Source organism: Lineus longissimus, chromosome 12 (assembly GCF_910592395.1).
Source record: "Lineus longissimus chromosome 12, tnLinLong1.2, whole genome shotgun sequence".
Taxonomy (NCBI): Eukaryota; Metazoa; Nemertea; class Pilidiophora; order Heteronemertea; family Lineidae; genus Lineus; species Lineus longissimus.
In genome coordinates this window covers 17,190,298-17,216,319 of record NC_088319.1, presented here as the reverse complement: position 1 = coordinate 17,216,319, position 26,022 = coordinate 17,190,298, and the positions used below count along the sequence as shown (strand labels likewise).

The 26,022-nt window shown below is 41.5% G+C and overlaps 1 protein-coding gene across 1 annotated transcript; it reads left to right on the top strand.

The window, feature by feature from the left end:
• The first annotated feature begins 4,817 nt into the window (after positions 1–4,817).
• Positions 4,818–24,486, top strand: LOC135497248 (guanine nucleotide-binding protein subunit beta). The gene is made up of 9 exons (XM_064787009.1): positions 4,818–4,951; positions 7,152–7,253; positions 8,492–8,637; positions 14,804–14,867; positions 15,504–15,733; positions 17,038–17,167; positions 17,311–17,382; positions 18,042–18,258; positions 19,102–24,486. The coding sequence occupies exons 2-9, from the start codon at positions 7,197–7,199 to the stop codon at positions 19,206–19,208; spliced, it is 1,023 nt and encodes a 340-aa protein (XP_064643079.1). The 5' UTR covers positions 4,818–4,951; positions 7,152–7,196; the 3' UTR covers positions 19,209–24,486.
• The last annotated feature ends 1,536 nt before the right edge of the window (positions 24,487–26,022 follow it).

Sequence of the window (26,022 nt, the reverse complement as noted above, 5' to 3'; positions counted from 1 at the left end):
AGTTTTAAAAAATCGAGGTCAGCAGGGTCAGAGTCAATCAACAGAGTGTTGCCCTGGCAGGGTCAAAAGACATCGTTGTTGGCGCCGATGATGTCAGCAATATGGCAGATTTCCGCCCCACCCGTGAGATTTGCTCTCGTCATGTCATGAGCACATCGAACTGCTAGTGAACCGTGCTGAATATGTACCCGCTACCGCTCTCTCCATCATCGGCGACCATATGTGCCGGTGCCGGTCGTGCGAGGTCGTTTCAATGAAAAAGACGCACGCCACTGCCGTACCAGTACCTGAGAAAACTCTTTGACTGATTCTGATTTGAAACTCACGGTCCGACACTAATACTTTTTTGCCCCAATGTAGCCTCGAAAATACCAGCTGCCGATTAGAACCATCCTCGGTAGTCCTCGAACGCCCGGAATCAGTATGTGCTGCAGTTTGAAAAGTTTGGGTACGGGGTATGATAATGATAATAATGAAAAGTTTCACATCTGTACGTGGATGGTTAGATAACAAGATAAGGAAGAAGAAAAAAAAAGAGAAAACTGCGGCAGATCCACCGGGAGTCGAACCTGTGACCAGCTGATCCACAGTCAAACACTCTCAGCGCTGAACCGTCAAGGCTTTCATGCTGAAGTGACGATTTTATTCGCCTCTTATATGCGATATGCAAACGAGCGCGCCGCAATTGTGACAAGGTCGCGCAGGCGGCAGAGTGATTTACCGAAATAGTTCCAAGTAATCGTATATTTCGAAAGTTGTACAGATTTTTCTCAACATATTGTATCTATATACCTCAGTGATATAAAAGATTATCTTTGCAGTTGATTTAACGTTTAAATGGCCTTTTTTTAAAGTTTTAAAAAATCGAGGTCAGCAGGGTCAGAGTCAATCAACAGAGTGTTGCTCTGGCAGGGTCAAAAGACATCGTTGTTGGCGCCGATGATGTCAGCAATATGGCAGATTTCCGCCCCACCCGTGAGATTTGCTCTCGTCATGTCATGAGCACATTGAACTGCCAGTGAACCGTGCTGAATATGTACCGGCGACCGCTCTCTCCATCATCACCGACCATATGTGCCGGTGCCGGTCGTGCGAGGTCGTTTCAAAGAAAAAGACGCACGCCACTGCCGTACCAGTACCTGAGAAAACTCTTTGACTGATTCTGATTTGAAACTCACGGTCCGACACTAATACTTTTTTGCCCCAATGTAGCCTCGAAAATACCAGCTGCCGATTAGAACCATCCTCGGTAGTCCTCGAACGCCCGGAATCAGTATGTGCTGCAGTTTGAAAAGTTTGGGTACGGGGTATGATAATGATAATAATGAAAAGTTTCACATCTGTACGTGGATGGTTAGATAACAAGATAAGGAAGAAGAAAAAAAAAGAGAAAACTGCGGCAGATCCACCGGGAGTCGAACCTGTGACCAGCTGATCCACAGTCAAACACTCTCAGCGCTGAACCGTCAAGGCTTTCATGCTGAAGTGACGATTTTATTCGCCTCTTATATGCGATATGCAAACGAGCGCGCCGCAATTGTGACAAGGTCGCGCAGGCGGCAGAGTGATTTACCGAAATAGTTCCAAGTAATCGTATATTTCGATAGTTGTACAGATTTTTCTCAACATATTGTATCTATATACCTCAGTGATATAAAAGATTATCTTTGCAGTTGATTTAACGTTTAAATGGCCTTTTTTTAAAGTTTTAAAAAATCGAGGTCAGCAGGGTCAGAGTCAATCAACAGAGTGTTGCTCTGGCAGGGTCAAAAGACATCGTTGTTGGCGCCGATGATGTCAGCAATATGGCAGATTTCCGCCCCACCCGTGAGATTTGCTCTCGTCATGTCATGAGCACATTGAACTGCCAGTGAACCGTGCTGAATATGTACCGGCGACCGCTCTCTCCATCATCACCGACCATATGTGCCGGTGCCGGTCGTGCGAGGTCGTTTCAAAGAAAAAGACGCACGCCACTGCCGTACCAGTACCTGAGAAAACTCTTTGACTGATTCTGATTTGAAACTCACGGTCCGACACTAATACTTTTTTGCCCCAATGTAGCCTCGAAAATACCAGCTGCCGATTAGAACCATCCTCGGTAGTCCTCGAACGCCCGGAATCAGTATGTGCTGCAGTTTGAAAAGTTTGGGTACGGGGTATGATAATGATAATAATGAAAAGTTTCACATCTGTACGTGGATGGTTAGATAACAAGATAAGGAAGAAGAAAAAAAAAGAGAAAACTGCGGCAGATCCACCGGGAGTCGAACCTGTGACCAGCTGATCCACAGTCAAACACTCTCAGCGCTGAACCGTCAAGGCTTTCATGCTGAAGTGACGATTTTATTCGCCTCTTATATGCGATATGCAAACGAGCGCGCCGCAATTGTGACAAGGTCGCGCAGGCGGCAGAGTGATTTACCGAAATAGTTCCAAGTAATCGTATATTTCGATAGTTGTACAGATTTTTCTCAACATATTGTATCTATATACCTCAGTGATATAAAAGATTATCTTTGCAGTTGATTTAACGTTTAAATGGCCTTTTTTAAAGTTTTAAAAAATCGAGGTCAGCAGGGTCAGAGTCAATCAACAGAGTGTTGCTCTGGCAGGGTCAAAAGACATCGTTGTTGGCGCCGATGATATCAGCAATATGGCAGATTTCCGCCCCACCCGTGAGATTTGCTCTCGTCATGTCATGAGCACATCGAACTGCTAGTGAACCGTGCTGAATATGTACCCGCTACCGCTCTCTCCATCATCGGCGACCATATGTGCCGGTGCCGGTCGTGCGAGGTCGTTTCAATGAAAAAGACGCACGCCACTGCCGTACCAGTACCTGAGAAAACTATTTGACTGATTCTGATTTGAAACTCACGGTCCGACACTAATACTTTTTTGCCCCAATGTAGCCTCGAAAATACCAGCTGCCGATTAGAACCATCCTCGGTAGTCCTCGAACGCCCGGAATCAGTATGTGCTGCAGTTTGAAAAGTTTGGGTACGGGGTATGATAATGATAATAATGAAAAGTTTCACATCTGTACGTGGATGGTTAGATAACAAGATAAGGAAGAAGAAAAAAAAAGAGAAAACTTCGGCAGATCCACCGGGAGTCGAACCTGTGACCAGCTGATCCACAGTCAAACACTCTCAGCGCTGAACCGTCAAGGCTTTCATGCTGAAGTGACGATTTTATTCGCCTCTTATATGCGATATGCAAACGAGCGCGCCGCAATTGTGACAAGGTCGCGCAGGCGGCAGAGTGATTTACCGAAATAGTTCCAAGTAATCGTATATTTCGATAGTTGTACAGATTTTTCTCAACATATTGTATCTATATACCTCAGTGATATAAAAGATTATCTTTGCAGTTGATTTAACGTTTAAATGGCCTTTTTTTAAAGTTTTAAAAAATCGAGGTCAGCAGGGTCAGAGTCAATCAACAGAGTGTTGCTCTGGCAGGGTCAAAAGACATCGTTGTTGGCGCCGATGATGTCAGCAATATGGCAGATTTCCGCCCCACCCGTGAGATTTGCTCTCGTCATGTCATGAGCACATTGAACTGCCAGTGAACCGTGCTGAATATGTACCGGCGACCGCTCTCTCCATCATCACCGACCATATGTGCCGGTGCCGGTCGTGCGAGGTCGTTTCAATGAAAAAGACGCACGCCACTGCCGTACCGGTACCTGAGAAAACTTGCCGTTTTAGGCAGATTGCCGATGATTGATACAATACATGCATCTATAACTCCTAGTTTATGTATTCTCATATCACAAACCCTGTAGTACAAGAACTTGTCACCCTGTTCAAAGACATTGGAGCGAAAGTGAAAAACGAGGACATTTCTGTTTTCCACCGCAACAGGCCTGTTGCTCTATTGTTACCTGCAGAAATGACTTTCGGCCAATGAGACAGTAGTGCACCATATCTCTTCTGGATGTGCCCTCCTCTTCCTAGCTTGTCATGTTACCAGAGTGTACCAAGTCTTTGCTAGATGTACCAGCCCCTTCACTATGCATCTGATCTATGTCACAATCAGACGTTACAGACAGGAGATGCTATAGCACAACCAGACCTGATGAGATTGCAGATGATGCCACAACCAGACACGATGAGATTGCAGATACTGTCACAATCAGACCTGGCGGGATAACAAATGCTGACACCCAGAGCAAAGGGCAGCACGAGCAGTTCCACACCTGATAATCCATCTCAAAGCGAATTAGCGAGCTTGATACCAAAGATTACTTCGGAGCAATCCTCAACCGTTCATGTTTTGCAACATACTGAACCTATAATATGACCAGGCCAATAGGAAGGATGGAGGCCCAAGTCTGAGTGCCCTTCCTTAAGCATTTCGTGATGTGTTTCCCGGTAAGTGACTTGACGAAGGATATATTATACCCAACAGCCAAGCCATATTAATAAGCAAAGATTAAGTCAATATGCTTTAACATGAGCTGCTGTAAAAGAAACGGTTATTGATACAAATTGGGCTTTGTTAGATCGGTCTACACCTTTTACAGCCAGGTGACTCTGGCATCTTTGTCACCTGCTCACAAAACATTCACGGCCAAAGTAAGAAATAAGGGCAATCGTTTTTTACTTTGTTGATCAAAACAAGAAATCAGTGGTATTATGAAGAGTTTTTGTTAATTTTTCATTACAAGGGTGCCAGCAGAGTGATTTGCCAGGCCTAACAAACGGGGGAATCCCTTAGCAGACGATAGGATTTGTAATGAAAATTAATAATGACGTTATAAGCGTAGAGCGCATGCGTCCAAGGGAAATTAATTCTACGGGGTTTACTGTATGTCAACGCAGGGGCACCGCACCCTTCGGTAGAAAAAATCTAAGTCCACTTTATGTGATCGAATTGACAGCGAAATTTAGGAGTTTATGCGATTCTTGTTGGATTTTGCTACCTAGGGTCTATCTTTAGGGTAAGTTATAGACCCCCTCTAAACATCGGTAGGGCGATCTAGGCCAGAAATCGTGTATTTGCTGCGATATTTGCTTTCTTGTCTGGCTCGGAGAACCCGATTTCGATGTCGCTTCCGTGTTGTGGATAGGTGTTTTGTATGTGAGCTTCTGTCAGTATGCATTGTTTTGTGCTGAAATCGACCTTATGGCTGCTTTGTAGGGTCTATATTTTGGCTGTTCATAGAATTTAGGTCTGATCCATAGCACCTGATCGCTTGTAGCGGTCTTAATACTGTAAATATGGCCACATAAACCAGCAAAATGGCGACCGGTTTTCCGGCGCTGTTGTTCGATCTAACCCGACGAAACATCGTCGAGAAACGCTTTTAAAATGCCGTGCCCCTTCATTTTGCCCCACAGTTCATGATGTTTAGACCTGTACACCATCTTGAACACATTATGCCCAAAAACTGGTCTGTTTTCACGATTTTACCATTGTACATTGGGTGTCGTCTCACGCTATGCATTTTCTGGGTGTGTACTGTGTGTACATTCCCACAGACTGACTGGTGTACATTTCTGCATACATTGTTACCCACTAATGATATGCACTTATGGATGGCTGGCTGCTTTCTCTTGTCGGTTTGAGCTTTGTTTGACCCACCAAATTGCTCAATCAAGGTTTGTGATCAGTCCGTCTGGACCATCAGTAGGCATACGTAGTCTGGGCTTGGTATAAGTTGTTTTGATTTTAATTTTGTGTATTCGCATGTGTTTATTGGGAGAAATGGAGCCATGGGGCTGGTAACATCGCATTGTCCGGATGGGCCATAGAATTTAATACATGTGTATTGAATTTGCTACAGCAAATCTGTTATAAATGTGATATCGTTGGCTTGGCTTGCAGAGAATGGTCCTTGTTGACATTGCATCAGTCGAAAGCCCAAACATAACCTGAGTATGGGCTCAACGAACAAAAGAACATACATCAATTTCTTGCCTCATCTCTTGGAGCATTTAGGCTCGTCTTCTGTGGGACGTGCGCCTGCTCTTGCTGTGACGGATCACACATACTCAATCTGAATTTATGTCCGCAGCCTTGAGATTTCAATGAGTCTATTATGAATACCGAACAATATAAATAAGACACACCATTCCAAAAGATGGCTTCCCCCAGGCCTCTATATAATATAAATATAGCTATAGATTCGACATGCAATTGAATTAGATCTTATGGACGGGTGATCACTAATAACATTGGGCCGATATGGATTATGGCATTGTAAGGTGACAGATTTATACCACTACCAGGGATGTCCAACAATTCCATAATACGCTCAGGCCTGGAAAGGTACAGTGTATATGTACATGCTTACCATGGCAATAATTGGTACTGTATACAATAGTTTTGTATAAATGAAGTAAAACGGAAAAAACGATTACATGTTTATCTGTTTGATCTTTATTAGCACATCGAACTATGCATGTTTGTATAATGCAATCTGTTCTATGTAAATTGTTCACAAAAAAAAGTGTTCAAATTATGGACAATAGTTGTCTCATGTAAAAAAGATAATGGGTTAAAATCACCACAGTCAACTCGGCATGGGTTTCATCGTGAGGTCATAATTCCACTAGAGATTTCTCGACTCTATATCCTCCATTCCCATACAAGGATATACGTATGTCACATGTGTGTTCTCGTAACCACACCCAGATTTCTGATGATGAAGTTTCTATCACTCTCGTAGCATCAAGCGATCACTATTGATTGTCTTTTTCAAGCGGAATACCTAAGCTAATTGTAGATACATGCCTCTCCCATTTACAGATGAGTTATTCGGCGCTGATTTGGTGATCGGTGAAACATAGACTGATACACTCTCGAGTCTACGCAAGGGTTTTTTATTTGATTTTCTAAAATTCTCTGGACTGGAGTCTATGATGTGATTATCCCATTGTTTTGAATGTTGTGTAGTTATTGTGGATTACAATATTTCCGGATAATCATTTGAATTCAGGAAGACTGGTTAGTATTTCATGTATTCGTGCGCTGGATTCACTGTTGAATTACCAGTCCTGCGTTGTGCTTCTGTCCCCCTGTTTCTTTTAATATACCGAAGAGTATTGGACATGAAGGTCGTTTCCCCTCCGTAATCTTAAAAAAGGCATTTCATGGTAAAAAATGTTGACGTTGTTTCTCTCCTTTTCTCTTTACAGCTGTCCCTTTTTTATAGTAGTTTTTAAAAAATATAAAAAATCACCATGAGTGAGTTAGACCAACTACGACAAGAATGTGAACAGCTAAAAAATCAAATTAGGGTAAGTAGAACTTATTCTTTTGTTCTATATGAGAATTTCTGAGCTCCCATATATCACCTCGCCAAAACTGGCATTTCCATGGCAACTTTATTCCATCCCAATACAGCCACATTTTACGAGCTGTGTATTGCACGTTCCTTCCAACTGCTGGGGAAAGACATAGTTCCAGTGCTGGCGTTGTCATGGTAACAAAGACAGTTTGTGTGGCGAGTTGTTGATCAATTGGGTTCCATCGAACCTGATTGACGTCATCGGCAGCGTAGAGTATTCGTCCACTGTTTTAGTCCTGTGGTGTAAAAACACAATTAGTTCTTGAATCATTATACCAAGTAGGTGGTTATTGGATGATGGTAAATGTAATTGTACATATTCCAGTAAAATTTCAAGGGAACGATGATTACATGTGTGTTTGATTGAACGCAGAATAGTTGAAAAATTTGTGTTTACACTTCATTCTTTCAAGTGATGTTCGAGGAAAACGTGTTCCTACTTCAATGCACACGAAAGTGCACATAATGCATTATAGGAATTCATTTACCTTGTATCGCTTGATCTGATAGATAAGATACCGGTAAAGTTTCTAAATCAAGACACAGATTGTTTACTTTAGCCATCAGAAATGCATGTACTATTAGTATAGGCCAGATCGTAAAGTAATGATTTCTTATTTAGAGTAGGCCATTGACGTAGTATGAATCAGAATAGACTAGAAGCTACCTTTGGCTGCATCAGCAACACAGCCGTTGCGTTGCACTGACTCAAATGCACAATTGTTACTCGGGGTCTGGTGTAGGGTGCAGTCCACCGAAAAAAACACCCAAGGGATCTGGCTATTTTCAAAGAATATTTGTTCCAGCTAGCCCAGCTTCCTACCCCTCACAATACGCCAGTCTCCTTCTGAGAAATAGAATGCACTAGATTGGCTCAAGCAGATTATGGATTACTGTGACGTCAGTAGTAGATTATTGATTGCTGATCGGCATGGTTACGCGGCTTGGATGTCTCTATCGCTACTGTGTAATGGAGCGATGGAACGTTTCGTAGAATAGTGGGCACCATGTATCCTGACAGTTGTCTGTTTGAGGGTTTTCGGTGAAGCAGTTCTGATGATATCTCGCTATGTTTTCGTTGCATTATTGTCACAGCCTCTCTCTCACCTTGCAGAAAGCTTGGACGAAAAAGATAATTCTCTTCATCTCTCCATTGTTGCATGATTTTTGCTGTCTCTCTTGTTGTAGGAAGCTAGAAAAGCTGCTGCTGACACCACATTATTACAAGCTACAGCAAATGTGGAACCCGTGGGTAGGATACAGATGCGTACGAGACGCACCCTTAGAGGTCACCTTGCCAAGATATATGCCATGCACTGGGCAACGGATTCCAGGTTAGTAGACGCAGCAGTGTGATGACATCCGGGAGGTCTTGTTTGTAATGTAAAGAGGAAGTTTGATACGAGTTCTGGCCGTTTCCTTCCTGCATGGAAGGCTTTTTCAACGAATTTCTAACAGAAATGCAACATGCTAGAAGTAAAAATCACGAGTTGAACTTTTGGTGGTGAAGTTGGCAGTTGTTGCCAGAAAATTTCATGCTGCTGTGGACAAAAGCATGTTCTGACACAAAATAATCGCCCTGGTGAAATGAAATCTACATTATGAAAGACCTTTTTGATGTCAATTAGTCAGTGTGGTTGGCTCAATCTAGTTATTTTCTAAGCATAATATGAACTAATAGCTATCAACCATATAGTCCATGAATTGGAAGTTGCATCGGAAAGTACAATGCATGTTGTATCCAATGAGCATTAGGCCTGGATACTTTGAATAAGGGGACTGTCGCTTCTTTGACAGCAAAACCTGTTACCATGGATACTCGCTTCATTGTGAGAGTATTGGCATTGCAACAAGATCTACGAAGACAGTTCATGATAGTCTAAAGTATCGAGTTCGTGAGAGCGTAGGATCTCTTTACCTTGTGGCTTCTGGTCTCTGCTGATCAATCTAATCTGGTCCGCAGCTTTTAGTTTTGCTTGTCTCATTCTGAAATGGATGGAATGGTGCTGAAAAAGGTACCTTTCATTGCAAAATCTCTTTCAGTAGTTGTTACTTTGAATCGACTTGTAAAGTTAGAAACTAGACGCAGACATTCATCCGTTCGGTTGGCAGTGCGACGGAGTCTGTCTCTCAATATGAGGTCCTGGATCTTTTGCAAATAATTTCTCAGAAGTTAGTTGTTGTATAGCTTAGTTCTATCTTGTATGTGAATGTTCTGTTCTGCATTGCTTTGTTACTGAAGTTCTAGCTAAGCAAAGCCACCTTTACACTTTGACAGTGATTTCTGTTCATTGAATGTGAAGGGGAAATAGACAGTTTGCCACGAGTACTCGCAGTATCAGGAAATCGGAGCGTTGACGGGCTCGGGAGTGAATGTGGAAACACGAGGATGTCTGTTGCCGGAGGGAATTGGCGACTTGAAAATGTTCTGGCCATCCATTTTGATGAGGAGAAGTGCTGAGAAACAATCCAACTTGATTATTCTTTGAACTAGAAAATCACTGTCATTGAGGAGATTTGTGCATTTGGACTAGATTTTTTATAACGTTACTCAAGGAATCACCATTTGATCCATATCCGATCTTAACTTTCCCTTTCAGGGAAGAATAATGAAATGACCTTCTCTTCTCATCCAATGAGAATGATGAATAACTTCTTGTTGTGAATGTGTAATTACTTATTGAACTTCTAAATAAAAATAACCATTCTATTTCTACAAACCAGCAACATGTACGTATGAAAAACTTTTTGTTCTTGATCAAATGCCTGGAAATGTGTTGGGGTCATTCATCCAAGTCGAGTCTGGTTTAATTTTACACAAGAAATGTCTTCATTTCACCAAAACAACGTGCACTGATTGGATGCATGCTTGAGCCCTCTATAATACAAACAATAGTTACCATGTATGCCCAAGACTTGGCTGGATGAACCCTGGTCCATTTTTTGTTCACGGTTGAAAGAATTCTCTTCTCAGACCAAACTTTAGTGTTAGAATTCTACACATTTCACAATCTTAGTCTTCAAAGATTCTATATGGTGGCGTTGGATGTTAGGTGTGATTTTTATCGTAATTGTACTATTTGTTTATTTCACATGTTTTGGGGCTGTAAATTCTCTTCAAAGAAACCATGAAAAGACGTAGATGGGAGTCCAACTTCCTGCCAGAAACTTATTTTACGCCATTCTGAAAACAAAATGGTGGCCTCCCATCTATTGTCTTTCAATTTAGATGTCCAGATGGTTGGGTATAACAAGAGATGTTTGGTGCCATCTGTGCAAAACATCTTGCTTGAGAGATGGGGTATTTGTAGCCCTTTCACTCCAATATCTGTGTTGTCACCTGGAGGAATATGGATATGCTTTCGTGGGCGATTTTGTTTTAAATAATCTGACCCCCAAAAAGTACATTTCGAACCATTTTATAGACTGATGACGATCAAAGGGGTCCCCATGTTCAAAACCAGACATGTATTGTCCTACCTATGGATACACACCTATTCAGTACAGCATTTTGCACATGTTGGCATAATTGATTTCTGATTGAAATTTTCCCTTCCAATTCAAAAGCTGTGCTGAACTAGGCCTAAACAAACATAATTTATAGTTTATTCAGTTGTGGGCCTGGCGTTATCAACATGAACTATTGTTGGTATAATCTCCGTGCCGCAGTTCCCATATCATGCTGATATGTAATGAAAATATTGAAATGATTTAATTCGAATGTCAAGATATTCAGGTTGGGATATGAATTGTTAAAATGGTCGATAGGCTTTCGTTGACTGAACGTATAAACTGGCCTGACATAGTAGAAAGTGTTATACGATAGCCATGCTCTGACACACAGAAACACATTTTAAGACTTATAAAGAATCCCTTGGAAGGCTTATTCCGTTAGACCGGCGTTTCCATGGATACCCATAGATTTTAGCTCGTCGCAGAGAACGCTCCTCTCTTGCAGCCTTCTTAGTAGGTCTGAGCAGGTTTAATCTTGTTCCCTCGTGTACTTGGCAACGACTAAGATGAGCTTGGCATATACATACGATGAACACTGGCAGAAGTGCTCTCATCAATCTTGAGGTAGATGATGTGGTTCCGCCCTTTCTGCCATTTCAGCATTCGAAATACTCCTTGCTCTGAATCAACATGTAATGGTCTGTCTGATCATAAGAAGTCTCCCAAAAATGGCATTGAACATTTTGTTCTGTGTACAAATTACTTGACATTTTCTCCTCGACTGGTTTTGGTGTTCAAAATCGTTCCTCACCACATCGTACATATTCCTTTAGCGTATGATTTTCCTCCTCTATGTTGTGACTTGATTATTTTTCGGCTGGTACTGGTAAGCCATACCTATTTCACTGCCTACTCGGTCCCCTCACCAAAAACGGCAAAACAAAACACGCCCGCATCCATCAAAATTGTGGACGCCAAATATATCACTTTCATCTTGTTGTGCTTGTTTGTCAGTGGAAAGCCTGCATCTGATGGTATTGTTGGAAGTCGGGGAAACTAGTGACTTTTCAACCGCTTTTATTTCTAATTCAACCTTTTATTTGTTCCGTTTCCCTATGGATTATAGAAGGTAGGCCACGATTCCGACTGACCCCGTTGACTGACTTGTTCGTTATATGCGTGTATTGTCCTAATCGATTGATATTTGGTGGGGTTACCCTTTATGCTGAAGTTGGTATGACTGCTATGCTAGCCAGGCTTTTTGACCCTGACATACTCTGCATCATGCACACCCTCCTATTAAAAAAAACCAGTTCGAAACTTTTGATTTCTCATCTGTTGTGGTTAGACGGTGCCGATCGGTGCCAATTTTCCTGTCAGTTTCTCTCTCTCCTAGTTTATTTTCAATTGACCGTATTTTCACATGAAGGATATATTTACTAGTGTGTACCTTTGAGAAGTCTCTTAATCGTAACTACTCATGAATTGTATATCACAATGTGTAAGAGGAATTTGAGGATCTTGCAAGATATTCCTGAACTTGCTCTGCTGAACAGATTGCTGCTGCTCAGATTGCTCTTTCAGTCTTTCTTGACATGGTTCAGGTTTGCCCGTTATTTTCACCAGTATAAAAATAACGATATAACAAATGTGCTGACATATTTTTCATACAAAGCACCTTCTTCTTACTGAAAAGCTAACAGACAACTTGGCAAGAGGGTTGTGTTTTAGAAACGAGAAAATGTCCGAAATTTGAAATATTAATTTTTGCATGACCCCGAAAGCATGGATAGTGTTGATTGTTTTTGGTGGACCACCCTTTTCGTCAAACTTCGGCATATTGCATGTCATACTAATTTCTATGATGAAGAATAGAAATATATCAGAATTGCAGTTCTTGACATGAACTTAGAAGATACCAACGATGTGCCGTTGAAACAGGATGGTAACCATGGTGACTAAAGACTCCTCAATGGATTGTTAAGCCCTGTTTCCAAACGCTACACCGCTTTCCTGTTGTGTGTTGGCTGTCAGCATGAGAACGATTGCTAGCATGGGATTCTACCGTGCTGTGTTGTCTGGTACTTGTGTGCCAAGTTCTGTCGTGTTCTATCTGGTGATGAGTTCGTTCTATGAATCTAACACACTGATTAGTTCGTATATCTGTTGTTGTGATATAATCATATATTGGAATCATGCCTCCAGCCACACCCAGTTTGACGTGCGGATTATAAAAATGAAGCCTTGCTATGGGAATTATTGTTGTGTTTAACACAACTGATCAATAATGTCAAAACAAATATAATTCTGTTCATTACCATCAAATGGTTTGCCTTGTTATCACCATTGAGTTTAAAACCATTTATTCAAAAAATACTATACTAACAGAATGATGCCAAGTTTTAATTTCCTTTAAAAGGGCAAAAGGGGTGAGTCAGAAAAAAAGCCTGGAAACTTTAAAGAAGATTTCAAACTCTCTACAAAGAACTTGATGACTTCTTTGTGGCATCATATTGGAACAGAGCTAATCGATAAAAAAACCCATGTTGATATCTAAGATAAAATCTGGCCAATACCCAAGCTCATCCCAAAAATCTCCATCAAAAAGCCATTACTCTTCATAAATTGGGCATAAACCTGACTTGGTCATTCATCGCGTCTTCCTTTGAGGAAGAAATATGCTGATGGTGATACATGTATCTTAGCATGATCCGCTTCTTCAGCGGCCATTTTGCCATGTTGCTTGGTGATTCATCGAACACCGATAAAAATAGACGAGAATCTATTCCTCGGTGATTGAGCCTGCCGAACCTGATTATAAGATCTGGGCTGTGGAGCTGGAAGAACAACGTGAATAACAAGGTTCTGCTGAATGTAGCTGTGGCTTAGTCATAACGTAGCATATCTTGCCGGCTGATGATTGACTAGCCGAGCTTCGTTACTGATGTAGAAAGTGATGGGGCGTGGAGCCGCATGCTAATACATGTACTACACTCTTGATTGCGTTGTTAGTCATGTTGCGGTTGCAGGATTGGGTTGAATGTTCCATACCTCAAATATGCCTGGACGCAGTGTAATACAGGTCATACACTGCTACTGTATGTCTAGCATATTTCAAACAGTGTTTTGAGCACTTGCCTACAATAGTTGTACTGGAAGCATTTCAGTGCGCAGAGCCAGCCCCGTCATTCCGTATTTATGTCTTGCAATTGTTGTCGCGGACAATAGCACAAGTCCCTATCAGCTGGGTCAAAGTCTCCAAGTTCATATCGGGTCGATTTATCTCCCAATGGAGGTATCCCCTCCATGCTGAATCTTTTTGTGCAAGGGAATCCATCTTGAACCAATCAATGCAATTGCCTTTGCAAAAATGTGATGCTCAGAAAGATGGTTTTGAACGAACATGATGAAATTTAGTGATGCGGTTAATCATCACTAACTCAAGCAGGCACATGAAGTTGTCTCATGTTTGATGTCGAAACCCTGGAAATGTTCCACAACAAAAACCAAGCCGGCAATAATTTGATAAAATCTTCTTTTATCGCATCTATTTTTAGTCCCACCCTGGAGATATGTTTCTATAAATATCCAATATATACCTTAGCACCCAGCGTCTAACCTTATATCAGGCTATTTTTAGCCATGAACGAGTTATATTTATGCCAAGCGCCATTTCTGAGTAGGCTGGCCTTTTGTACCTGGCTTGCCTTGCGTCCTCGAATCTGAGCTGAATGCTTTGTTCTCAAAAGTGCCCGGGTTCCTTTTGTTTGGCTGAGGAGTCACAGAGGCGCTGCGTCTTTTGGGACTTGTTAAAGTCATTGCCATAATCATCTTGCAAGCACATTGAAATCATGTTGCATTTACCAGGCTGCAGAAAATGATATACATTCGTACCACTTTCCTGGTTGGAATATTTGCCCTCATATTCTGATTCTTGAAGGTTTACCGTAACAAATGCTACTTCCACCAGAAATAAAAACATAAGTTTCCGAACACTGTCGTTCGGACATTTTCCTCTTGCCAATTTATGCTTTCTTCTCGTTACAGAAATCTAGTATCAGCTTCACAAGATGGTAAATTAATTGTTTGGGATGGTTATACAACAAACAAGGTGAGTTCTGGCAAGGTCCTCCTCAGTTTGATCGGGAAGTTGTCGCACCAATGAGGCAACCCAACTGAAAGAACTGTTTTCACCAGCCCTCGGCATGGTCTGCTCTTTCATTTTGAACTCCATCGACTGCAGACTGCATTGGTTGATTTTAAAAGTAAAAAAATGTCTGGAAAAGCTCGAATCTTGTCTGTGCAGCTTATTGGTATTCTACAACAACGAGCTTGTTACAGAACCAATGTTTTCATATGATGAGATTTTCTCCGTTGTTGGAGATTGGGAGTCTCAGGTGGCTGCATGAAACTGTTGTAGAATCTATTGGGAGAGTTATACCGCCATAAAATGGTAATCGTACGAAGTGGGGAATGGTTTGCGAAAGGTACTTAGAGTGCAATTTAATGAACTGTATTATATTTTACCCTAAATGATGGGATGCGCTCACTTCACTTGAATTCACAGTTCACCTTCTTACCAGTATCTGTGCACCCCCATTCAGCAGATCAAACGGTGCAAAATAGCTCTCGCGATGGAAAGTTTATTCCTTGCGGATGTCAGGTCTGTGCCTGTGACTTCAACCAGTCTGTGAATATACTTGTGTGTACTGATCTCCTCATTTTAACCCTTTGCCATCTGTTCCAGGTCCACGCTATACCCTTGCGATCGAGCTGGGTAATGACATGTGCCTATGCACCATCAGGCTCTTACGTAGCGTGTGGAGGTCTCGATAACATATGTTCAATATACAGCCTAAAAACACGAGAAGGAAACGTGCGAGTTAGTAGGGAATTGCCAGGACATACTGGTTATTTATCTTGCTGTCGATTCCTCGACGATAACCAAATCGTTACCAGTTCTGGAGATATGACATGGTAAGTATAGTGTCTGCTGAGAGCCATACCTAGTCCCCGAAAGATCAACATGAGATCGTGCACTTGCTGGACATCCTAATCCATCAAACCAAAATCCCCATCAATAAACTAGTGATATTACTAACAACTCGATACACTCAAGCTCCTTCTGTAAATTCCTGTGTATCTTTGACATTTGCGTCGGCAACCATTGTCGTGCGCGCCATTATGATTTGATCGAGTGTGTACACAACTGTACATGAGCCTTGCCGCCACCCATACAGAGTATTGATTCCAACGGTTGCCTTGGTTTCCGTCGATATCAAAATTTCTGAGTGTGTTTCTAGCATTGTGCGAGTTATGCAAGCTCATTAGCTTCCTATGTGCTCAAATGGGGTTGTGATTCTTTTATTAGCAATCATACTTTAGCTTGCATTTGTGCCATTATATTTCCCCGAGTGGCATATTCTATTCACCATAATGAATTCTCTGTAGTGAAAGAGGGTCGAATGGATTGCTACTGAGTCTATGCTGAACTCACGTATGGCCATCGAGAGCATTGTCTACCTTTTCACACATATGTTCCATATTGTTATGAGCTAAGGTCATCGGAAACTAAGATGATCAACACTCTATAATTGGTGTTTTGTTATGTTTATAATGTGCTGTTAAGGCGTTGCTCTGTTTTAGCTCGGGGGAAGGGTGGATCAGTGTATGCGTGATTGAAGTTGAGCCTGGGGGCGGCATTCAAACTTTGAGCTTTCAAACATCAGCTGAATGACTGACTACGTTCAATGCGTATCGCGAATAATAAAATCAATAAGATGACTTTTGAATTGTGGAATTTATATACAGTCTGTCAGTTACCTTTGTTTTGATATCTTTATACACGTTATAAACACTAAGACTGAGATTAATTGAAATAGTTGCATTTCGTATGAAGCAGTTGTCCAAAGTTTAATTTTAGTTGGAAATTGGTAACAAATTTAACCATACCCATTGATAGAAGTGCACAAGCGCATTTTGTCTACTACATGCACTGAGAATGCATCGTGAAAGTTAAAACCTGTTTCCAAATAGTCAGTTATCAGTAAACCGTGTCGTTACGATGGACTGCTTCCACACAATGTACAGCAGTTAAGTCCTCCAATGCATTATGCATTATGTCATTCAGATTGATCTGCAGTACTGGTCCCATTGTATACATAGTGTAAAAAATCTGCTGTAAAAGGTGTCACAGCCAACTTTCGCATAGGAATTCTAAATGTCATCATTCTTGAAACACTTGTCCATTGTTTACCGTTTCCTGTGCTTGTGTTTTCCAGTGCACTTTGGGATATAGAAACAGGCCAGCAGACCACATCCTTCACCGGCCACACTGGTGATGTCATGAGTCTGTCCTTAGCACCAGATATGAGAACATTTGTATCTGGAGCATGTGATGCCTCAGCTAAAGTAAGTGCGGAGATCCGTTTGAAAATGTCGTTTGGTTTTGGAAGAATTGTATCATTTAGCGTCTATTCAAATGCTGAGAACAATTTGAACAAAGTTTTTAACTGTTTTTCAATCAATTTCTAAACGAGTTCCTTCTCTTTCAGCTTTGGGATATTAGGGATGGAATGTGTAAGCAGACATTCTCTGGGCATGAATCTGATATCAATGCAATTACTGTAAGTATACACACATCTGATCATTTCATACAAAATGTCTCTATCATACAGCTTCTTGTCAATGTACCTGTGTAGACTGCCCATACAGAACAACTCATGCAGAACACAGACCTTATGAAAACTATGCAAAACCTTTAAAATCTATTCTTGTCCTACTCTATTATTCATGCAGTCCAACACCCATTGTTTCATGATGTATGATGCATCGCTGATTAGTGTTATGTTCAATAAACCACGTCCCCGGGCAGACAGTGGTTGGTCCCCAGGGAGACATTGGGTGGTCGAGCTGCAGACATCGGCTGCTTCTGGCGCTGATTATGAGTCATGCTTACACAGATGCGGGATAAAAATATCCAACCCAGAGAAAGGGAAAATGTGGGACAGAATCTGTAATCATTATTCAAACAAGGACAGTTGGTGTGCTCCAAGAGTTCTCTGTAATTAAAGGCCAGATGTGCATGGTTCATTGGGTGATATGAATGAAGACTAGCAAATGACTTTTTCTAAAACTCCACGTACATTTACACTAGGCCTTTCTGTTCAAAATTGTAGCAACACTTGGTGGGTAACATGGCTGTTGAATATGTGGTCAGCTATAAAGAATGGAACTGAGAAGTCTAGTTTTCACAGACTTTATCGTTTTCCTTTCTCGATTCCAGTATTTCCCTAATGGTTATGCATTTGCAACTGGCTCCGACGACGCCACCTGCCGACTTTTTGATATCCGAGCAGACCAGGAGATAGGCATGTATTCACACGATAACATCATCTGCGGCATCACATCTGTGGCCTTCTCCAAGAGTGGTCGCCTACTCCTTGGCGGTTATGATGATTTCAACTGCAACGTCTGGGACACTCTCAAACAGGATCGTGCTGGTAAGTGGCGCCACCTCTTCTTCTTGACTTGACCCTTGAAAAATACGCTCGCAAATTCTTAGATTTGAGTCCCAGAAAAGCATTTGTTTTAATCTAACGCGAGATCATGGCGAGTCATTTCTCACTGTGACCCTTTGACTTGTTCAGGTAATGCCTGACTGATCATAGCCTCCCAAAATGTTCTTAAACCCGTCTATGAATATGATCAGCATACATATCTGTTTTGGTCCATATGGTGACCAGACACAGAGTCCGGCCTGAATGGGTTAACGATAGATGTCTGTATGAAACATTGAACACTCGGGACATGGTTACCAAGGCAAAGGTCTCCTTCCACTGTTCATGTCAGCGGTCACCTCTCCTATGCCACTACTAACACTGGTTGCTATGGTGACCGTACTGGAAGCAATGACATGTACATGAATTTACAGCATAATGAGACGATCGGATGGTGGAATATTCAGCAGACGTCGATGTGTACATGAACAATGTCCACACCCAGTAGAGCTTGGGAGGGGAGTGACGTTAGGTTTAACCCTTTGATGACTGGTCCTCACGTCTGCTTATCAAAATACAAACACCACTAGCTACAATATGGGGCATGTAATGAAAAGAAGGCAGTAGTTGGCATACATTCGCCTAGCAGTTGCAATGTCTGCTGTATGTACTGAATGGACAGCTGACAAAATGGACTGAAAATGGTGTACTATTTATCATTCCTCCAGTTAAAACGTAAGAATTGTCCCATCTGCCGAGTCGGATACCACCATTGGATACTGTGTGTTTCAGTGTTTTGTACCTAGGTCTTGTCTCTCTCTAATCCCATCTCAACTCTGTTTTCAGGTGTCCTAGCTGGCCATGATAATCGTGTCAGCTGCTTGGGTGTAACTGAGGATGGTATGGCCGTTGCCACAGGTTCCTGGGACAGTTTCCTTAAGATCTGGAATTAAACATCATCGGAATGCTCATAGTGTGCATGTATCCAGACCCTAGTCGTAATCAGGTGATATGCAAGTTACATATGTGACTGCGAGATCTTTCGTGTAGGACACAAACGGTGTATTAGCACCATGGTAAAATCGCGCACTGGATGGATTCAACGTGGTGATTATCGTTAGCACAAAGATGTGATGGGACCTCATTATGGAATCAAAACGTGTTGTGTACATGGGTTATTTGATCATCATTCAATCAGTATCTACAACTCTGGCTTTTGTCGGTAATTCGTTACACTAATTCACAAACCGCCACCCATTGTTTTAATATTGAATCAGACGCCACTCTATGTCAGAAGATAGGTGTCCTGATTTAACGTATACCCAAATTATATCGTAGACACATTCATTTATTGTACTGTGTGTTGCTAAGACTTCAAGGATATTGACACTGAGAGTTGGAAAGATGCAGTTTGCTTGGATTATCATGACTTTGGAGGAGCAGACGGTAGAAGCCTTTGAATGTGTTCCGTGAGCGTTGACAACCAAGAACATGATCACACGATAAAATGTTGTCTTTAGAGAAATTGTAACTTGCATTTCATTCTCGCTCTATCCATAGTTTTCACCGCGGTGGAATATCGTTTCACACCCAAATGTGCTAAAGATTCGTACACGATGTCGTACTAATGCACGAAGTCCGTCGAGCACACTGTCCCCGACCAGAGAAATATGCAAAAGATCATAGGGCGCCATCTATAGGAGAACTATGGGACAACGTGTATGACTGGCGGTCGCGAGGGTTCAAAGTGAAACTAAGAACGAATAATTATTATGATAATAAGTCAGTGAGGATCTGTAACGAGAATCCTTGTAAAGTTCTGCGAGTCTTAATCGCTTGACGGCGTTCTGTTGGAATGTCGTCGGCTTTCGTATGTACGAGAACATTTTTTCACTTCGTAACAAATCATGAGGCCTGAGTGTAGTTACTTGTAAAACACTGCTTTAGAATATAAAAGTATAAAAAAAGAATTTAAAAATGAAGAGATGTTGTGGAATTAGAATGACTGTAGGTACATATTGCCATACTTGTTTAACAGTTTTATTTATTTGACTCGCCTATACATGTACTTTGATATATTTCATACTAGTGCGTTATCACAAACCAAAGTGGTTACAGTAGTCGACGTCTAACCTAAGTAGAGGAACTGGTTTAATCCTCCCTAGTGGAGGATCATGGGACGTTACTACATGTTTCATTGGGGCGTTAACCCCCTGTTTCGTTGACGAGTTTGGTCGGCCCTTCATTTCCGAGTCCATTTGTAAAATACTGCCATTAAGCGCCGAGCATTCTCGATTCTCATCCGTTTCAAATATGTCCTGGTGGGTTATGAGCATGCTCGGTAAACCCCTAACCCCTGTTGTGTCCTCTGTGGATTAGTCTGTAACAGGATTTCAATGCGTTGGCATAGTCCTATTCAGGCTCTAAGGGGTGGACAGGGTGTCCAAAAATGTCTTGTCTGAACTATTTGATAACTTCATGATTTTGTGCAGTTTTGTCAATATTCAAAGCAGATATTACTGATATCAAGAGTGCTGCTGGCATGTTTTTGGACACCCTGTAGGGTTACGTTGATCACCAGTAGATGTGTCGACAGCAGATATTATCACAGCTGCACGACACGGCCACGACGACCAAGTCATGTCACTTCACATCGTAAATATATTTTTCAATCTACTGTTGTGTAATAAAGGCATGGATGTAACTGTAGGTTACTGTTTATTTAAGCCTTCATTTGTCCACATAAAAACTGGATGCAAGGAAGGTTGGCCAATCTTGGTTTTTAAAAAATCTCAAAAAGACAACTAATTCCCGGCGAATACGATTCCCTGTAATAACTAATATCACGGTTCGAGGTCAAAGTTATTGTAGGTGAGAAAGATACTAATACTTTGGTCAAAAATACTCAAGAAAGGGACATTTTTGGAGACGGTTCCCGATAGCTCTCATTGGGGGTTAGCGGCTCTGGACGGGACTTTTTTAAACGGTTTGTCTCTGGGATAATAAGTCTTCTTGTTGTCATTTAAAAACAAAGTATGGTCGGCGTTTCTGTGGCCAGTGCACGAAGCCTACTACTTGTGAAAATAGACTAGTTGTATTGTAAATGTATAAAGTAGCCTGAGAAATCTGTATATTCACTTGTCTTCATGGCTCGAAAGCAATGCTTCACTTGTCGCAACCTTTTAGCAACTTCTATAGACTGAATGCTTTGACTGTATACGAGAATTTTTGCATGTAATTATTTATAATTCGGATGATAGCAATGAAGAAAGTACGCTCCGTCTTGGCTGACGCTGTCAGTCATCATATCGCCACGTCATCGCCGACGTTTTTATCGCAAATCAAATCATTGTTGCGATAACAAGTTGTGCAGAAATCAGAGCAAAGTTGGCAATATCATGAGAGGCAATGTTACAAGTCAAATGGAGGGCAATTTGGCATATTCAAGAAGACGTCCAAGAAAAAGATGTCCCACTTTCCTCGTTAGGTATTGTCGGTGGGGCATATTTTTCTAGGACAGCCTTTGTTCTTAACACAATTTCATGAAATTGGGTCCTCAACGAAAACTTATCCCTGTTGGGCTTGACATGAACTGTTCCAGTGCTAAGAAGTGAAGCTTTGGACAAGTCCATGTCATCTTGACAGGGGGTGTAGGGTTTGTATACTATAAACCAAAGGTAATCCTCTGTGAATGACATTGAATATTGTTTTGTGTAATGTGAAGTTACGTCAATAAAAGCTATCTTGACTTTAAAAAATAAAATTTTTGCCTTGGCGACATTTTTTGGCATCTTGATGAAAAGATTGAATCAAGTTTGGTTCTAGTTGGGGTGTTGGCATTCTGTGACAAATGATTGCCAATAGCGGTGAATATTATGTGGTCAATATGAGATGCCTTTGTAGGATTTCAGCCAACCTTGGCTATTAAGACCGGTGGATGTACCTGTAATAACCTCGGGAACGAGGGTGATTTTAACGAGACTTGCTGGAAGGATAAAACGCTGCCTCACATTCACTGTATATCATTGTTTCTATGTGTACCACTTGGTTCCCCCGGGATTCCAATTTCTGGCCGACAGTCCCAAGACGAATACTTGAAATCTAATTGAACCTGTTTACTCCTTGAGGACAGAATAAGAAGACATTTGTCTCGAGAGATGTGTGGATATTGTCGAGTGCAGCTTCAAACTTGACTTCAGGGATTTGAGTGGACTGTCTTCGGAAAATGGACTCCTGGACTGAGGCTTGATTGCGAGTCTGACCACCTTGCAGAGTTCTGTTAATGTAGATAAAAGCGCTCTGTAATTCGTAGACCATGTTTCGCTCTGATTCTATTCGTTGCGAGTTGACTGTTCATTGTATTCAGTTCACCGTCTTTCCACTATTTTGCCTCTTGTGTCTAATAATCAGCCGTGTTCATCATAATGTTTCACCCTGTGTTTACTTTGAGCACTTGTACATTTCAAATGGAAAATTGCACATCAAATACAGGCGGTCCAGGCAAACTTCGGGTGAAATCTGCAATATTTACTTATGTTCATTTCAGTGAATGACCACCCAAAGCACAATTTGATTAAAAATCTCACTTGTACTTGCACTTCGTTGTGCTTGATGGACCAATTGTTTTAATCTTTAGATACGACTGCTTTTGGCAGTCGCGGGTGCTCAAACGGTCAGTCAGAAAAACACCAACTGCAGAACGAACAAAATTTGCGAATATGACATGGTGGAGAACTCAATTGAAATTTTTTCGGAAAATTAGACATCTTAAAAAGATTTTCAACTATCTTGACATTTCTTGACTTGATTCAGTATGAATTCCTCTACTCTTCATAGACGAGCAGACGTATTGTACATAATGACCTTGACATTGTATGAATGGCCTTGACCCCTTGTAGCATTCTGCTCACCCGGTCTGTACCATATTTAGTCAAATGTGAAGAATTTTTTCATTCGTATTTAGCCTTCTTTTCCAAGCTTTCATAATAGGGAATCCTTGGTGATTTTTTCATGATTGGGAAATGACTGTTACTATGGCAACTGTAGTCTTATATGGTCATTTCCAGAATAGTGAAAATTTCTCGACAATTTGTATTTTCTCCCGAGAATTCAAAATTCGTGCTGTGGTTAGTATCCAGTGTTTATAGGATTAGGATGGGGTCCGAAATTCTGCCGAGGGTGTTATTTACCCTTCGGCAGTATAATGTCTCTGCGGTGAAGGTATATCTGACAAGGTTTTTTCCCACGCACATCTCCAGCCATGGTAAGCAACTTGTAAGTTGACCTGCCATAGATTGGCTGCAGATGACCTTTCAAAAAGGAGGGCCTTGTTGGACTAGTTTCAATACTGTGAGTTTTCTCACTGATTGAAAGTCCAATTTTGATGGGTGTGAGGAATTGTGTGTGCCTGACTCTTCGTGCACTGTAAGTCTCATTCTTGGTGTGAGTAACTTCACCCTTTTCCTGGACATTCATCCGCGTATTGTCCTGAAAGTTTTGAAAACTAGAAATGCTTGTTATCAGGGTGATTGGTGTTGTGACCTTGATATCATTCTTGTCTTTGGGTTAAATGTGGCGCTGAAAATCAGTCTTGCAGTGCACCTATTCAAGACTAGGGCTTTGTTTCGAAGGAGACTATTCGGACCCTGCCAGCGCTGCAGATAGCGCTAACTTGAGCAGGACGGTGTCTAGTTGTCTTATGGTCTGTGTCATCATTTGTATGAGCAGGCCAAGTTTGTAAGTGTATTCTAAAGTGTTCAGTGAAGAATAATACAAAATGAAACTGTCGGGGACTGAGTTAATCAAAACATGCACTTTCCCCAACATTTGAGACTTCTTAAAGTATGATTAATGACAAATGGTGAGCGATGTACGGTGCTCTGATTGCGGTAAGATTTCAATTTCGGAAAAGATATTCAAAAAGTAGAGGGGAAACTTCACTTGTTGTCTTCACCCTTGGTCCCTGACAGTTAATGGACTCGTCCCACTCTATCATGCTGGAACGGCTGTAAAGAAAATTCCAACGATAACCACAAATTTTCAAGGAAAAATTGCCGACTTAAAGCATCTGAAATGTAATGCATTATGGGATATTGTTTTTGGTCTTTTGTCAAGTTTCAGTTGGAAATGTTTGGAATTTTCAAACCTAGGATGGGACGAGTCTGAAGAAATGTGGTATTTATATCTGAACTTGCGCTATCAAGTAACAATAAAATGTGGAAAGTCTATTAATTGTGTCTTGTGTCCTTATTCCATTGTAATGAGTTGCAGTTTGATCGTGACTTGATGGGCGATGCTAGTTCACTTGGGCAAACATCCCCACAAGTCGTAATGGAAGCAATATCAGGACAGTCCAATTGTTCTCTTTCCATTTGTTTCCAAAGTTCAAAGTTCAAAATGAATGTTCTGTACTCGAAACGGCTTCATGAGGAGATCACTTGATAAGTGTTGATCGTCGATACCCACTACCTAATTCACCAGTTCCATTGATACAACTGAAAATGGCTGGCAGTTGCCTCGGGTAGCCTTGGCTTGTTATACTAAATGACTTTTTGGGCCCGGCAGGTGTGACCAAGTAGGACAGCGCCAACTTTGCCCCCTCTGTACTGAATAAGGTGAATGTACTCCACTGCAGCCTGTTTCCAGTGGCTGAGCTGTCACATGACGTTGGATCGATGTTGACCTTATATATTGGGTGTGACTGTGTGGTACGGAATGGATCCAGGGGATTAAAATATCATAATATACGTCTTCGATTGATTATTGTGTCGATATATCATATCTGTGCGTCAGCATTGGAGGAGCTTGGCAAACTGCGCGAGATGTTATTGGTGACTTAGGATCAATTTGTTCCGACAGACATCAAACGTAAGGTTTGGGACTAAAATAAGCTTGGTGTTCCAGAAATCTGTGTTTGTCAAAATAGAAATTGCGGGTAGATTCACTCGGTTTACTGCTCATGGTATTCAAGCAGCATCACAGAAGCAGGAAAAATATTTTAGCAAAAACCATTTCTAAGTGAGACTTGTGCCTTTCCGGCCCTCACTTGGTTATTTGAATGGTTAGGCACTTGATTGAGCTAATCACAATATCTGAACGCTGGAGAACTAGCTGACATTTCGTAAGGTGCATTACTTGAACTATTTATAACTGTTCATCGCAATAATTGGCGACTTGGACTCATATCGTGTGATAATGCCACACTGTCTGTCCATGGCATCTTGATTGAACAAGGATTATGGTAACTTGGCCACTCCTTATCCATAAAAGAGCCAAACTGAGGATAATCTGGTCAAAGGGTACATGGGTCAATCTAGTCCTCCTCATCCATCGAGAATGTCATAAGGTGAAACAACTTTTGTAGCGGTAAGTGTCAAAACCCTGGTTCACTGGTATAGTGACCTCAAGAGGACAACGACCTGTACATTGTCAAATTTATTCCCGCTGTCGGTGAGACCAGGGTCTCCTGAACACGATAGAACTAGCAAATTAGTTGGGGCGTTGTGTTACAGGTAATCTCCAGGATTTCTGTTCAATATCACCTCTGTAATAAGGACATGTCTTTACCAGGACAGCATCTGTCAGTCGCAGGTCGATTTACGCATGTGACATTTATGTCGACGACCTGCAAGACATCCAGTGACTAAACAACCAATCAATATCATATGGCGACCCCTGACATTTCTCCAGATATTTATCATTCGATTGCCTGCTATCGGCAAAATGTTTGCATTCCAGTGGGTTATTAATGACTCTCGTTCCTCGTTA